Genomic DNA, 16,023 nt, shown 5'->3' with positions numbered 1-16,023 from the left:
AAGAAGTATATATTCTCAAAAAAGTGGATTCTTTTACATTCAATATGAAAATATAAATCCTCTAGTTTATCCTCTGACCTGTGATCTGAGCCTCAAACATACCATGTGCATACGGTATTGCTGCTGTTGGATAACACTTCATAATTTAGACTAATATTGACCTCTTTAGCTCAATAATTATGCTTTTTTTTTGTTGTTGTTTTTTAAACCGCTTCTGAGCTAAAAAGTCTTGAAAGTGTCTCCGTCTTCAGGTGGAATACCCGACGTCCAGGCGAGTATCTAATGGAAGCTTTACGATTGCTCCTCTCATGATATCTGATACGCTATTAACTCAATTCTTACATCGTGTCCAAGCATCTATTTTAAGGGCCTGCGTGTGTGTGTGTGTGTGTGTGTGTGTGTGTGTGTGTGTGTGTGTGTGTGTGTGTGTGTGTGTGTGTGTGTGTGTGTGTGTGTGTGTGTGTGTGTGTGTGTGTGTGTGTGTGTGTGTGTGTGTGTGTGTGTGTGTGTGTGTGTGTGTGTGTGTGTGTGTGTGTGTGTGTGTGTGTGTGTGTGTGTGTGTGTGTGTGTGTGTGTGTGTGTGTGTGTGTGTGTGTGTGTGTGTGTGTGTGTGTGTGTGTGTGTGTGTGTGTGTGTGTGTGTGTGTGTGTGTGTGTGTGTGTGTGTGTGGATGTGGATGTGGATGTGGATGTGGATGTGGATGTGAGGTGCGGGGCAGAAGAGCAGGAAGTGGCAGTGTGAAGTATGGAAATCTCATTATGGCGGCAGCTCGGTGCAGCGGAGCTCCCGGGGTTCGGTTGCCCGACTCTTATCAACAGGAGCAAATCCAGAAGTTGAAACCGAACCTCCGATATTTATGTTATCTGACCTCCACAATGTCGACATCTCTTTTCTCCTCTCTGACTTCGCTCTCATGCAGCCTTACGGAAAAAACAATTCTACATTTTTAAAAGATTATAAATGTTATATTTAGATATTTACATTTTTTTTGTTTGCAATTTAAGTCTATTTCAGATCTTGTCCGTCGTGAAATATACTGTAAGTATCTGTGTTCCTCGAGTGTCAGCATGTCAAGGAACAAGCAAATCAATGAGTGGAAATGCTCCTGTGTTACATTCGGGTGTCGGGTGTCATCTCTTGTAACTCAAGCCTGCGCCTCCTCTTCTCTGCTGATCGTGGCTCTCAAATTATGTTTCAAGTTATTTTGTTATTTCATAAGGAACTACATGGCCTTGCAGCAGACTGCCTCAGAAGTGTTTTTGCCACAATTTTACTTTAGTTATGGTTGACTTTCTTTTATTTTTTACATTGATTGATTTATTTTGTGTCGTATTGCTTTCTTTTTCTCTTTTTTTTTTAATGTATTTATTTTGTGTGCATGATTAGTCCCCTCATCTTCTCTCCGTTTTCATCTTGTTTTCATCTTGTCAATCTGAGCCTCGTTAAACACATTTAATTGCATTTGATTCATATAAATAAAACTTGATTGATTGAACCCAAACCCGACTGTTTGATCGATTGCCATAATATTCGGCACAGACTTTCTAATGACATCCTCTCATCAGCTTCTGCAGTACTTTGTGTTGAGTGATAATTAACAGCGGTTTTCCAATGAACTTGGAAATCAGAACTTAGCTACGCTTCCAATCGACAACCAGCGGTCCCTCCGCCTTGTGTTTGCAGTTCTTTGTGGACACGTCTCTGCATCAGTGACGCGAAAACGAATTCCTGTTGGTTTGTTGTTCTTGGCAGATGAAGTGATTGTGACTGTGCTATCGCAGCGCCCTACTGGGCCTGTTGCCCCCCACCCAGACTTTGCCAGAGCATCTGTGCCACTGGATCAGGATTTGCCCGGGCCCTCTGGGGCTGCAGCGGGGGGACAGAACAGGAAACAGGTTGCTCTGCAGCCGCTGTGTGTTGCATGCGTGTCCGTGAACACACAGACAGAAGCTCAGTGCACGAAAGCATTAGCTGGTTCGGTGAGTGAGTCCTCGACTTCAGCTCAGAGTGTAAAAGTACAGCAGCAGATGTCGAGTGAAACCGCAGCACGTGGCTGTATTATTCTGATATATATATATATTGTTCTTTGTGGATCATAGAAGGAAAAGAGAGGACGTCCGGGCTGCACTTACTGCTGAGGTCTTCTCTCGGCTTCAACTACTTTTTTTGAGATAAAATTGTAATAAGGTGTGACCAGTGTAATGCTTCATTGCCTCATGGGTGATAGTTATCTGATGTCACAAGGCCAAATGTAAAATGTAACCAAAAATCATATTATGATTTTGAGACCCATTCCAGATGTTGAAAAGATGAAAAACGACTCTTCTCTCTTTGCATTTGTGTAATCTCGTTGGTCGAGAAACTCCATTGATGTTCAGTTCTAGTGTGCAGTATCAGCATTGATTAATTGTTTGGTATGTGATCACTTTAAACTATTACAATACAATATGAAGAACACACATAATGAAAGCTTTTCTCTTTAAAGTTGCCACGTGTATTTACACTCCAGGTACTTACTCAGTGTAAATGGGAAATATTGCTAACAATATTAGGCATTTTTCTACAACAGTTGGAGTACAACCATCTATATCGCAGCCTAGAGTCCCCATCTCTGGGTGCATTATCATCCCATCTCTGGGTGCATTATCATCCAATCTCTGGGTGCATTATCATCCCATCTCTGGGTGCATTATCATCCCATCTCTGTGTGCATTATCATCCCATCTCTGGCTGCATTATCATCCCATCTCTGGGTGCATTATCATCCCATCTCTGGGTGCATCATCATCCCATCTCAGTGCACCCGTCGAGCGATCTGTGAGAGCAGTGAAAGCGAGTCTCTATGGGTGCAAACAAAACCTGAGTCCTGACATAACCCATCCATCTGTGTCGTCTGTGTATTTGTGGTAGATGATGGATAGACATTAGTGGTTTTTAAGCACAAGTTATTCTTGTGCTTGGGGATTTTCACCGGCCTCAATTTGCATTTGTTCAGAGAAAATGTAACTTGAGTAACCTCTGGATGTGTGTGATTAAGTGTTGTCTGTAAATATCTGAAGGCAAAGGTTTTTTAATATCCACAGCAAGTGTTTCTACTTCAATCTCTCCTTCAAGGCATTCGTGTTGTTGAACTCGTTTGTGAACAATGAGAGAGTTTGAAGGGATAAATCCAAACCCTGTCTATTTTCACATGGCCATATTTTTTTTTTTTGGTCTTAAAAAAATAAAAAGTCAGAAAACTGTCAGACTGATGCAGACCCCACCTGAACCCGCAGATGAAAAGCGGGTTTTAAACGCCGTAGCACAATCCACAAGTGCTTTGTTCAAAGTCTACTGACGCTTTTAAAGTAGGGCAACTCTTTTTTTTAAGTTATGAAACATTACAAAAAAACATTTTTTTTAAATCCACTCTTTCAGGATTTTATGCCACTAACCAAAGAGAAATGGGTCAAAATCCTCTTACAAATGAAGTGATGTTAGAAATATCATGTCCATGCTGTTCCTTTTGGGCAGATGCGCTGCTGGAGCGCGTACACAGCACTTGTATGACAAATCCATTGTGGGGGGATAAAAAAAAAGTGACTTCTTGGCAGAGCCGTCTGTGTGGCAGATATCATTTGGCCGCTTACGCAAACCAACATCCAGCCACCTAGCATAACTGAAATAGATGGTGCTGTGGGCTCCGAACCACTGGGGTAGAATGCTGCGTATTGTCTGCGCGAGAGCAGAAGACAATGCCGGCCTTCATTGGCTTGTGTCCATTGTGCTTGAGATTTCTCGGCTTGAAGAAGAGAAAGGTCTTCATTCAGACTGCCATTGTCGATGTTTCTCCTCTCTGCGTCCCGACGTTCTCGCCGTCTCTCGCGTTATGTCACTCGGCAGCAACACTGAAAGCCCTCGACTTGTTAGCGCTGCTGTTTTTTTTTTGTTTTTTTTTCTGGCCCCACCTAGCTGTCAGTGTTTTGCCTGCGGATCTCAAAATAGGAGTGTCGGCGAAGGAGTTGAGTTACAGGCCAAGGTCAACCCCTCAGTCCGTTCCCTAAGTGACACGGGATATTGGTGTATTGATGCGGCGAGCACATTTCTCTCTCCTCCGTCACTCGCGGAGGTTTTCGACCCACATCTCTTACTCCGTCTGACGAGAAACTTTCGCCGTTGAAGCCGCGTGTAGTTGCAGACCCCCCGAATAATTGAGGAGTGATGTCATTCCACCGTTAGAGAAGCACAAGCGGCGCTGGATGATAAATGAGTAACTAGGCCTTTCAGATCGGGAGCCTGTTCACAGCGGCTCTCCTGATTGTTTCAGTCAAAAGAACCAAAGAGAGCCTCAAAAGAAAAAAAAGTTTCTTTTTCACTTTCGTCTTTTGAGGAAGTGTCTTAAAAAATCGTGACAGGCTTGTTAAAGCAGCCCCTGCCTTCCCCCCCCCCACCTCCCATCTAACTAACCACCACGTTGTGCTAACAATGCACCCCCACCCCCCCCGGCTGCCCCCGCCACCATCCTGCTTCAGTGTCTCTATTCAGAGAGGCCCGTCTGCTGGACCACTCAGACAGAATGATGGTCACAGAGGGTTTAGCTCGGCCTGTCACTTTAAGGCAGTCTAACAAGTGGAGGAGTTTTGAAATGTTTCTGTGGTCTGTGGCCAATTCTTCTACCATTATCAGTTTAGTTTTTTGATGAGTAAACTGGCTGCCTCATAACCTAAAGGTCATAATGTTTAATACTTCCATTCTTTTATAGAAATAAAAAGCCTGGTTCACCCCCTGGACTTTTGAAGCTGATTCTGATGAATATTGGTGAATATTTTTTATTTAAAGGTACGCTTTGCGTTTTTTCTTGCGGGTGACTCATCCAGCATTCGTTGCTATACTTAAGACTTACTTAAATTAATTCAGTTCAGTTTATTTTGTATAGCCCAAAATCACAAATTACAAATTAGCCTCAGGGGGCTTTACAATCTGTACACATACAGGACCTCACAACGGATCAGGAGAAACTCCCAAAAAAACAGAAAAAATGGGAAGAAACCTTCAGGAGAGCAACAGAGGAGGATCCCTCTCCCTGGATGGACAGAAGTAATAGATGTGTACAGAAGAACAGCATTACAGAGTTACATGAACACATTTAATGAATAGGACAGAAATGTATGAATAATTAGTAGTAGGCATGGACCACGATCCAGACCTCCACAATCCATGAAACAGAAGGAGGAGGAGAGGAGAGGGGGGGAGGGGTGGGCAAAAGGGATATACTTTGACATTTTTGGAAAATAGATTGATATCCCGCTTATATTTTTTTACTTTAGCCTCCCCATGGTGATGTATGGGGTCATTGTACAGTTATGAGAGGGATTTAAATCATATTGCTGTTGGCCTCCACAGTCCCCTCACCCAGCTGAGCTCTTTTGGAAACATAAACAAAGTTTCTCAGACCTCCTGGTACGATATCTTTCTGCTAGTTATTGTTAGCCAGCTAACAATCAAGTGTATTTTTCAGTGTGGTTCGCTAAAAATGAAATTATTTTGCGGGGGAAATATATTTAGTACATAACCAGAGATGTCCACAGACAGTGAAACGGGTTTAGAATGACTTACTTTATTTCACTGTATCTTTACGTAAGCCCTTAGAGCCCGGACTTCGTTTGGTTAGCTTAGCGTGGCGTAAGGTAGCCTAGCATATAAAGACTGGAGGCACCTCGCTAATGCTAATGCATTGGTCGGCCTGGCTCTGTCAAAAGGATAGAAAAAGCCACCCACTAGTACCTTTCTTTATTTTCACCATTTAAATATTTTATATATTTCTTATTTCCTTTAATACACAACCAGAAATGTAAAGGTGACAGGAAGTATTTCTGTTTGTTTACGTTTACAACCACTGACATTTTACACGTGTCAGTGCTCATCGTTGGACAAACTGCAGGATGTAACATCTGAATTACCTCAAACATACGTTAGGCATTTCTGTCCTGTCATTTATTATGACGTATCAGCCTGCACAGATATCAATACATCTGTGATAAGCTAACAATATCGTCCGAGCTAATGCATTGGTCGGCTCTGGTAAAACACTGACCTGCATAGGACCGTAAAATTAGCACCTGCTGTCTAAGTGCAATTATCATACCAGTCCATTAAATCTGTTGATTGACTGATGCTGTGTTTGCTTAGCTGTGAACTGTTTAATGAATCCACGGTTTGTGCATTTTAAAAAGCACTCCTAAAGGTTCTAAAGGGTTTTTTTTCTGCATCTCTCTCTCTCTCTCTCTCACTTCAGATTGTGCAGTCTGACTCTGAAGAAGCTGGTTGTGATGAGGGAACTTGATAAAGAGCTGATCTCTGTGGTCATAGCGGTTAAAATCCAGGTATGTTGCACACAGACGAACACAACAGATACACATCCTCCGGTCCTTTAAATCTCAGTCGCTGAGGAAGGGACACTTAATCCAGTATACTCAACATCATATAGTTACATTTTTTGTTTTATTATTATTTGACAATAATCAAACCCGTTACTGAGCAGAAAAAATGCATCAAACGTACTGTAAAATAGTATGCTTTGATAAATTGTAAAATCTCTGTGAAGGACATGTGATTTACATTAAATGTTCCACATTTTTTATTTAATATTTGAGAGTCCTGCTGTTGAGTTTCTTTATTGCTTGCACTGTGACTGCGGAGTGAAATGCAGCAGCAGAGATGCAGAACACCTCCAGGGGAAGAGCTCCCGCTGAATTAAACACCAACCATTTATTTCACAGGGCTCCAAACGGATCCTGAGGTCCCATGAGATAGTGCTGCCACCCAGTGGGTCTGTGGAGACCGATCTGGCTCTCACCTTTTCGCTGCAGGTAAAAAGAACTAAATCACCATGCTGACGTTTGGTTAGAAATAAACATTGTAGGTTGCTAAAAAAACAACAATTTCTGAATATACTTTTGTTCTATATTCGATGTTTATCTTTCATTCGGATGAGACCTTACAGAGTAAAATATGTGTGGGATGAGTTTTATCACACCTGTTACCATGGCAACCGCTCAAACTTACATACCAATAAGATGTGATGCTCTTTTTGTATTTTGCTGGGAAACTGTCTGGAGGTGCGTCTGCTTATGTGTGTGCACAAAGGATTCAGTGTTAAAAGATAAGTGGTAATAATCTATATTTTTGTTATTGTTAACAAATTCATGACACAAATAAAAAACAAACAAAGTGCTTGTCGCTCAAATGCCAAATGCGCCCACGACTCCTCATTCCCATTGAAGATGTCACAAATAAATACTTTCATTTTTAAAGAAGGAAGTAATTTCCTCCAAAATGGCAGAGGAACGGCAGTTTTATGAAAGACATATTTTCTCAATGATCTTCTTCAGCTCTTTTAGTGGTCGTGGCTCAGTTTTAAAAAGGTGATGTCACATAGTTAGCTGCATTTAAATGAGGAGTTGAGTGCTTATGATAACAAATATCAAAACACAGCCACAAAGTCCTGTTTTTGTTGTTGAGTTTACTTTCTTTATTGTTCTTTAGTCATTGATATTTAAAGTATTCATCGTAATGAAGCAACATTAACAGTGTGGCTCACTTATGTGTTTGTAATAATTTTTGTGCAACGATGGAACTCAACGGGGAAGAGGAATACGATATTTATATATGTATATATTTGTAAAAGGCTCAATTAGTTGATGCTTTTGGTCTTTTTATGGGATTTGTTGACTATAAGAAAAGAATACAATACCCCCATCAGCTATCAGTTCAATTCTAGGTTTACTTCTTTCCTGTTTCCTCTCCCTCAGTATCCTCACTTCCTAAAACGAGAAGGAAACAAGCTGCAGATCATGCTGCAAAGGCGGAAGAGATACAAGAACCGGACTATCTTGGGCTACAAGACTCTGGCAGTGGGATCCATTGATATGGCCGAGGTACAGTTTGAGCGCGCTGCAACACCCTGCAGCCGTGTTGGTGATGGAGGGTGTTATTGTTTGTGTGTGTGTGTGTGTGTGTGTGTGTGTGTTTGTGTGTGTGTGTGTGTGGAGGGTAACAGGGTCACTTCAGTCGCACCTTTCTGTTGAGTCTTGAAGTCTCGGGAGAGGAGGGAGCACAAAGGTGCATCGGCTATAACAGGCTGTTAGTGAAAATATAATGAGAACATGGTGAATGGTGAAGCTGCAGGTTGACATCTGGAGACTTTGTCCTCCTCATCTTCACCAGGGGGGATTGGCCATGCCTTGTGTACCTTAAGTCCTGTCTTTGAAAAGCTGTTTTCAAAAAGTCCCTTTGCCCTTTAATTAGTCTGGAAAATAATACCTCTATCTTTGAAAGGCTTCAGATAATTTCACTTTATCTCGGTCCAAAAAATGCTTCTGGAGAAAAGAAAAACCTCCTCTGTTTTTGTCCACTTGTTCCTGGTGTCTTAAGTAACCCAGAATACATGGAGTTCCCATATGGCTCACAAAGCTCAGTGGAGCTCGTCAAGGTCGCATCTCAGCAGCTGAGGTACGAAAAAAAGAAAACATTTCGGCGCCCGTGAGGAAAAGAAGAACATACAGAGCTGTAGCTACTGAGGAAAAGAAGAACATACAGAGCTGTGGCTACTGAGGAAAAGAAGAACATACAGAGCTGTGGCTACTTCACCGAAAGAAAGAAAGTGTTCCCACTTTTTCAACTCGAGGGTACAAAGAGGCTCTCGCACAACATGACACACTTCACCTGGAGTGTAACGTGTCCAGGATGAAAGACACTCGGTGAACATTATGTAGATGCTGTTGAGCTCACCTGCTTCAGTGGAGCCTCAGTTTCAAACTGCAGGAAAAATCGGTGGGTGGTTAAACTGAGCGGCTCCCGGGTGTGAGAGCGTGTACGTTTGTGTCGATGAGGTAAGAGAAGCAGCCTGCAGTCAAGTGCATTTCACTTTTCTGGCTTAATATCACACATCACAAACTTCAGGGAAACTAAAGAAACGTCTGGAAGAACGGCAGTCGACATGCACTCAATCATGTGGAGAGAAAGAAACGACGCCATCAAATGAAAGCACGGGATGACAAAAAAAATAGTTACAGAATTTAAACGTGTATGATGGAAACGATAGATGGATAGATTGACATTTTGATTTTAAGCAATTGCATGGTTTTAAAACATCTGATTGCTCGACATTCAACGGTGGTAAATCTCTGCGCCTGCAACCCACGATGGTTTATAGGGTTTACGGCGGGAGGAGACCTTGACGTATGGTCCTAAGACATACAACGTCGACAGTGTCGATGTCTCTAAAAGGTGGATATTTCTTTTGGGTGATGAAGAATTAAAACAACTGAGAAGTGAGCTCAGGTCACTGAAGTGAAACATTCCTTTCCCTACGTTTCCTCCTCTCTCTCTTTCTCATGCTTCTGCCTCTTCTCTCCTCTCCATCGCCAGGTGATGCAGCACCCGACGGAGGGAGGCCAGGTTTTGCCTCTCTGCAGCAACCAGAAAGAGCTGCTGGGGAAGGTGGCCGAGATCTGGATCTTTTCTCTGTCCAGCCAGCCAATCGACCACGAGGAGGCCGCTCTGCAGGGAGGACAGAAGATAAAATGCTCCGGTACGCTTCGCCTCTCTTAACCTTGAGGTTAACGCGGCAGGAAGCTGTCGTAATCACCTAAATATGCTCCACACGCTACACGGAGCAGGGATCACAGGGTTCAGGCTGTTTTTTAAAAAACATATCTTCTCTCTCTAAGCGTGCAGAAAGCAGGTCGCACACAGTGTACCGTATGTTAATTTTAGAGCCCGGCTCCGTGTCATATTTTTAAGGGTTATTGAAATATGATTGAGGCGTCTTCCTCACGCCGGCATTTAATCTCCCGACTTGTCCTCCGCTTTAGATAACTACTCGGAGGAGGAGTACGAGAGCTTCTCCTCGGAGCAGGAGGCCAGCGACGACGCCGTGCAGGTCCAGGTGAGTCTGACCTTCAGGGGGGCAGGAAGGCAAAGCGACTCCATTAACCTCCTCCTGGACAAGTCGGCTAACAATTGGGCCGACGTGTTCTTGCGCTGCATCATTTGTTTAGTAGAACTTCAGGACAGACGAGTGCCATGGGAGGCTGAATTTACACCTCATATTACGTCTGGTTTTTAGGATCTGGAGGATGACGAGTACGACGTGAGAAAGCCAAAGAAGCAGAGGAGGTCCATTGTGAGGACCCCCTCCATCACCCGAGTAAGAGACGAGGCCCAATTCTAAGTTGAGCGTCCCTTACTTCAGTGACCTCCAGCTTCATGGGAGTAGAACTGCTGGTATTGGGAAACCTCTTGTCCAGGGAAAGCTGCTACTTGGAGGCAGCGGTGTGGACTCGTATGACTTGGACTTTAGATTTGACCTGACAAAATCATTCACGACTCGGCTACTGGACTTGGATTTTAACCCCAAGTTGGAAATTGGAAATACTCGATAGCTTTCATTCATTCGCAGATGGTCACTTTCAATGAGCTTTAAATGTGCTTTTGCTCGCGGGTGACGTGGAGTGTCATAGAGCGCAGTAAACCGGAGCGGGAGATGATAGCCCCAGAAATCAGATGAAGCATAATGTTGCTTGATTATTGATTTGCACGAGCTCACGCAGCGAAATCGATACCCAGCCCAAACTGCGAGTGCATCTGCTGCCGGTAAAATGACTAAAGTGGAGGAGCTGTTTTGTCTGTATTGGATTGCCGAGGGCTCTGAAGTAAATCCCAACTGGTTCCCAGACTGACTGACTGGTTGTGTGTCTGCTCTCCTGTGTTTTAGCAGCAGAACTTTAAGCAGCGCGTGGTGGCTCTTCTGAAGCGCTTCAGAGTTTCAGATGAGGTGAGTGTGTCTGTCTTGTGTTGCTTCTGCTGTGGAGCTGCTGAGCCACTAAACGTGTGTGTGTGTGTGTGTGTGTGTGTGTGTGTGTGTGTGTGTGTGTGTGTGTGTGTGTGTGTGTGTGTGTGTGTGTGTGTGTGTGTGTGTGTGTGTGTGTGTGTGTGTGTGTGTGTGTGTGTGTGTGTGTGTGTGTGTGTGTGTGTGTGTGTGTGTGTGTGTGTGTGAAGGTGCTGGACTCGGAGCAGGACCCTGCAGAGCCGCCCCCCGAGGTGGAGGAGGAGGACCTGGACCTGGACAGCGTGGAGTTCGAGAACCCGAGTGACAGCGGCCCGGAGCTGGACGACGACGACAGCGTCCTCAGCACGCCGAAACCCAAACTCAAGTGAGTGTTTCTCAGCAGCAATGTTTGTGTGTATTTGTGAGACACTTAACTTAGACTTGCAGGCCAGAAAATGGTGATGATAAAATGATAATATTGCTTCACATGAAGTCTGAATTGTGCTGTAACGCTAAAATTCCAAAAAGTAGGACTTCCTATTTACTTTCACCTGTAGTTCCTACTTCTCACAACCAGGTTGATTATGTTGAGCAACCGGGTCATGACTTATTTTTGGTCTTGAACACCACAAGGCCTCGTACTATGTAGTCCCTTGATATTGGAGAGAAGGGTTTCCAACACTCTGCAACTCACACCGAAACAATCTAGAATGATAAAAAAGCACCCCAGGTAAGAGGAAAAATGTGTATTTTTGATTTTGGGGGGGGGTGAAGTGTCCCTTTTTAAACCCTGCAGCAGGCAGAACCACAGGCGGCTTTCCTTTTTTAAATGTTATCTTTGTTAGTGAAACTGTATTCAGCACAATACGTTGCACTGATGTTCTCTGGCAATGACATTTTAATGTCACAGTTTTAAAACAACTTTCTCTTGGTTTTAATACTTACTGCAGGGTAGGAAACTTTTAGATAATCAGACTTCATCAGACACCGAAAACGAAGCCTGATTTATAAGCTATTCAATTCTTTGAATAATCTTATCTAATTAATGTTCTTGTCTGCCTTTCATTATTGCCTATAATTGTTTGTTGCAGAAGTCAAGATGCAACTGCATTAATGTACAACGCAGGGTGCCGGGGGTCTTTTGTAGAGTTTAGCGTGCCATCATTGGCTGTACATGTCATTTATTGACCTTGAGGAGACCCTTCACGTCAGTCAGTAGTCATGTTGACACAAACTGATTTGGTTTCCTTTATTTTAGTCCTGATTGTTTCCTGTGTTTCAGGCCATATTTCGAGGGTCTCTCCATCTCCAGCTCTCAAACGGAGATCGGCAGCATCCACAGCATCCGGAGCCACCGGGAGCCTCCGAGCCCGGTGAGAGCGAACGCGCATCATCAGCTCACTTCACACGACGTCACACTTTGTTTGCCTCGTCTACATTTACTCAAACAAACTGGGTCGCTGATGCCACAAGGAAAACATCCGCAGGCCGATCAGTGGAGCCACTGAACTGCACCGGTAGCCGATGAGCAAACGCACCGCAGCAGAAAGACACCAATTACCCGGCTCGAGGGCGTCTTTTAGTGAAGTCCGGAGGAGTAGAAGTCAGATTTCTTTCCCATCAGTCCGCAGGTTTAAACCGGTTGTAAAGTGAGTTTGTTTGTGAAACTGTAGGGCTTCTGTTGAACCAATAAACCACCACGAGACGCTGAATGAAACAATTCTTCATGTGAAATCAAAGTTCCTGGGGCTCCATCAAAACCAGGTGATGTTTATTATCCTTCTCAACGCCTCACTGCAGATCGACCTGGAGAAAACCAAGTGTGCCGGGGCCAAGTTTCCAGATGACGGCGTGTCTGATAACGTCTCCTTTGTGAGTAGCAACTCTTCCAGCGGCTCAAAAGAGCATATATACACCAAGTGTGTATATATATATATATATATATATATATATATATATATATATATTCTCTCTCTCTCAGAGAGAATTAGATTAAATCATAATAAGTAACAACAAAAATCCTCAGGGACAGTTGTGACATTTACTGCGTGAAAAAGTGTTTGATTTGAAAAGCATAAATGCATAAACACGTCTGCCAGCCCTCGAGTCGTAAACCCTGCTGCCGGTTTTCTCTCAGGAGCAGCCCGAGGCGGTGACTCCCACCACGGAGCTGGAGATGGACAACATGGACACTTTTCTAGAGCGACTGCCACCGAGTGGCAAAATGACCAAGACAGAGTCCCTAATCATTTCATCCAACAGGTAGAAATACATAAACATCAGCAATACACTCATCTGCAGGATGTAAATCAATGATTTAGAGATGATATAAATCTTTATTATGGAAAGCCACAGGGAAGAACATGACAGATGCATCAATAGTGTCTTTTCAAAGGGGCAAAAATAGTAAATATCTTTTTTTATTTGAATTAATACGAGTGGATGTGTGCCTTTCTTTCTGTAATCATCTCCTCCAGATCAGATCAGGGTTTATGCTTCGAGTCGTTGTCCATTACGTCACTGCCTCTGCTTCTGGCACTCCAGTCCTCCACCTCTCTTCTTCTGCTGTTTTTCGTTTTCAGGCAGGAACCGAAGTTGGCAGGGAGGCGAGGCCGGAGCACGTCGCTGAAGGAGCGGCAGCCCAGCAGGCCGCAGAACGAGAGGGCCAACAGCCTGGACAACGAGCGGTCCCTGGATACGCGCTGCCACCTACAGGTAGGAGTGGAGCACTGCAGGGTGAGCCACAACATACAGTTCTTTATGTGGAACATAAAATACCAGAACGTAGCCCCTCCACACTCCATGATGTCTTTATATATTCATCTTTAAAAAACAAATCTGTCACTTTAAAGTATTGTTCAATCTTTGTTCACAATTTTCTAATTATATTGTATGGTCCCTAAATTAAAAAAATCCTAATTTTAACTCTGAGATTTCTTATTTTTCCTGCCTAGATCCCGAGAAAGACGGTGTATGACCAACTCAACCACATCCTGGTGTCTGATAGCCACCTCCCCGACAGCATCATCCTCATCAACACGTCAGACTGGCAGGGCCAGGTGAGAAACACCTGCACGACCAGCTGAACGTGGCTGCTTCTGTCTCAACACTCGCCTTCCTCAATTTACTGGTAGAGCTGTGGGATGGATGTTCTTTGGGGATTTTTGCGACAATCCTAAGGATGCATAGAACCCTGAGATCAGAGAACCCTAAGGTCAGAGCAGAGAACCCTGAGATCAGAGAACCCTGTTGTCAGAGCATAGAACCCAGAGGGCAGAGCATAGAACCCTGTGGTCAGAGCATACAACCCTGTGGTCAGAGCATAGAATCCCTGAGCATAGAACTCTGTGGTCAGAGCATAGAACCCTGAGCATAGAACCCTGTGGTCAGAGCATAGAACCCCAAGCATAGAACCCTGTGGTAAGAGCATAGCACCCTGAGCATAGAACCCTGTGGTAAGAGCATAGCACCCTGAGCATAGAACCCTGAGGTCAGAGCAGAGAACCCTGAGATCAGAGAACCCTGTGGTCAGAGCATAGAACCCTGAGCATAGAACCCTGTGGTCAGAGCATAGAACCCTGAGCATAGAACCCTGTGGTAAGAACATAGAACCCTGAGCATAGAACCCTGAGGTCAGAGCAGAGAACCCTGAGATCAGAGAACCCTGTGGTCAGAGCATAGAACCCTGAGCATAGAACCCTGTGGTAAGAGCATAGAACCCTGAGCATAGAACCATGTGGTCAGAGCATAGAACCCTGAGCATAGAACCCTGATCATAGAACCTTGTGGTCAGAGCATAGAACCCTGACCATAGAACCCTGAGCATAGTACCTTGTGGTCAGAGCATAGAACCCCGAGCATAGAACTCTGTGGTCAGAACTAAGTACCCTGTGGTCAGAGCATAAGACCCTGTGGTCAGAGCATAGAACCCCGAGCATAGAACTCTGTGGTCAGAACTAAGTACCCTGTGGTCAGAGCATAAGACCCTGTGGTCAGAGCATAGAACCCTGATCATAGAACCTTGTGGTCAGAGCATAGAACCCTGATCATAGAACCTGTGCTAAGAGCATAGAACCCTGAGCATAGAACCCTGTGGTCAGAACATAGAACTCTGTGGTCAGAGCATAGAACCCTGAGCATAGAACCCTGTGGTCAGAGCATAGAACTCTGTGGTCAGAGCATGGAACCCTGTGATCAGAGCATTGAACGCTGAGCATAGAACCTTGTGGTCAGAGCATAGAACCCCGAGCATAGAACTCTGTGGTCAGAGCATAGAACCCTGTGGTCAGATCATAGAACCCTGTGGTCAGAGCATAGAACCCTGATCATAGAACCTTGTGGTCAGAGCATAGAACTCTGTGGTCAGAACATAGAACCCTGAGTTTAGAACCCTGAGGTCAGATTATAGAACCCTGAGGTCAGATTATAGAACCCTGAGGTCAGAGCATAGAACCCCGAGGTCAGAGCATAGTACCCTGAGCATAGAACTCTGTAGTCAGAGCATAGAACCCTGAGCATAAAACCCTGTGTTAAGAGCATAGAACCCTGAGCATAGAACCATGTGGCCAGGGCATAAAACCCTGACCATAGAACCCTGAGCATAGAACCTTCTGGTCAGAGCATAGAACCCTGAGCATAGAACCATGTGGCCGGAGCATAAAACCCTGACCATAGAACCCTGAGCATAGAACCTTCTGGTCAGAGCATAGAACCTCGAGCATAGAACTCTGTGGTCAGAGTATAGAACCCTGTGGTCAGAGTATATAACCCTGTGGTTAGAGCATAGAACCCTGTGGTCAGAGCATAGAACCCTGACCATAGAACCCTGAGGTCAGAGCAGAGAACCCTGAGATCAGAGAACCCTGAGGTCAGAGCATAGAACCCTGAGCATAGAACCCTGTGGTCAGAGCATAGAACTCTGTGGTCAGAGCACAGAACCCTGAGCATAGAACCCTGTGATCAGAGCATAGAACCCCAAGGTCAGATTATAGAACCCTGAGGTCAGATTATAGAACCCTGAGGTCAGAGCATAGAACCCCGAGGTCAGAGCATAGAACCCTGAGCATAGAACCCTGAGGTCAGAGCATAGAACCCCGAGGTCAGAGCATAGAACCCTGAGCATAGAACCCTGTGGTAAGAGCATAGAACCCTGAGCATAGAACCATGTGGTCAGATTATAGAACCCTGAGGTCAGAGCATAGAACCCTGAGCAT

The 16,023-nt window shown here is 44.4% G+C and overlaps 1 protein-coding gene across 2 annotated transcripts in view; it reads left to right on the top strand.

Annotated features, from left to right (window-relative positions):
• The window catches only part of pacs2 (phosphofurin acidic cluster sorting protein 2), a 59,527-nt gene that overhangs the window by 27,019 nt on the left and 16,485 nt on the right, over positions 1-16,023 (top strand). For both annotated transcript variants that reach the window (XM_034525398.1, XM_034525397.1), the window contains exons 2-14: positions 6,275-6,362; positions 6,759-6,848; positions 7,791-7,916; positions 9,409-9,571; positions 9,855-9,928; positions 10,109-10,189; positions 10,757-10,816; positions 11,041-11,195; positions 12,093-12,183; positions 12,611-12,682; positions 12,948-13,072; positions 13,393-13,525; positions 13,765-13,869. In XM_034525398.1, the coding sequence (XP_034381289.1) occupies positions 6,275-6,362; positions 6,759-6,848; positions 7,791-7,916; positions 9,409-9,571; positions 9,855-9,928; positions 10,109-10,189; positions 10,757-10,816; positions 11,041-11,195; positions 12,093-12,183; positions 12,611-12,682; positions 12,948-13,072; positions 13,393-13,525; positions 13,765-13,869 (1,363 nt within the window). The remainder of the gene's footprint in view (positions 1-6,274; positions 6,363-6,758; positions 6,849-7,790; positions 7,917-9,408; positions 9,572-9,854; positions 9,929-10,108; positions 10,190-10,756; positions 10,817-11,040; positions 11,196-12,092; positions 12,184-12,610; positions 12,683-12,947; positions 13,073-13,392; positions 13,526-13,764; positions 13,870-16,023) is intronic.

The sequence above is a fragment of the Cyclopterus lumpus genome, chromosome 22 (assembly GCF_009769545.1).
Source record: "Cyclopterus lumpus isolate fCycLum1 chromosome 22, fCycLum1.pri, whole genome shotgun sequence".
In the NCBI taxonomy this organism is placed as follows: domain Eukaryota; kingdom Metazoa; phylum Chordata; class Actinopteri; order Perciformes; family Cyclopteridae; genus Cyclopterus; species Cyclopterus lumpus.
Note: the sequence above shows the minus strand (reverse complement) of the source record. Positions and strands in the feature narration are given on the sequence as shown.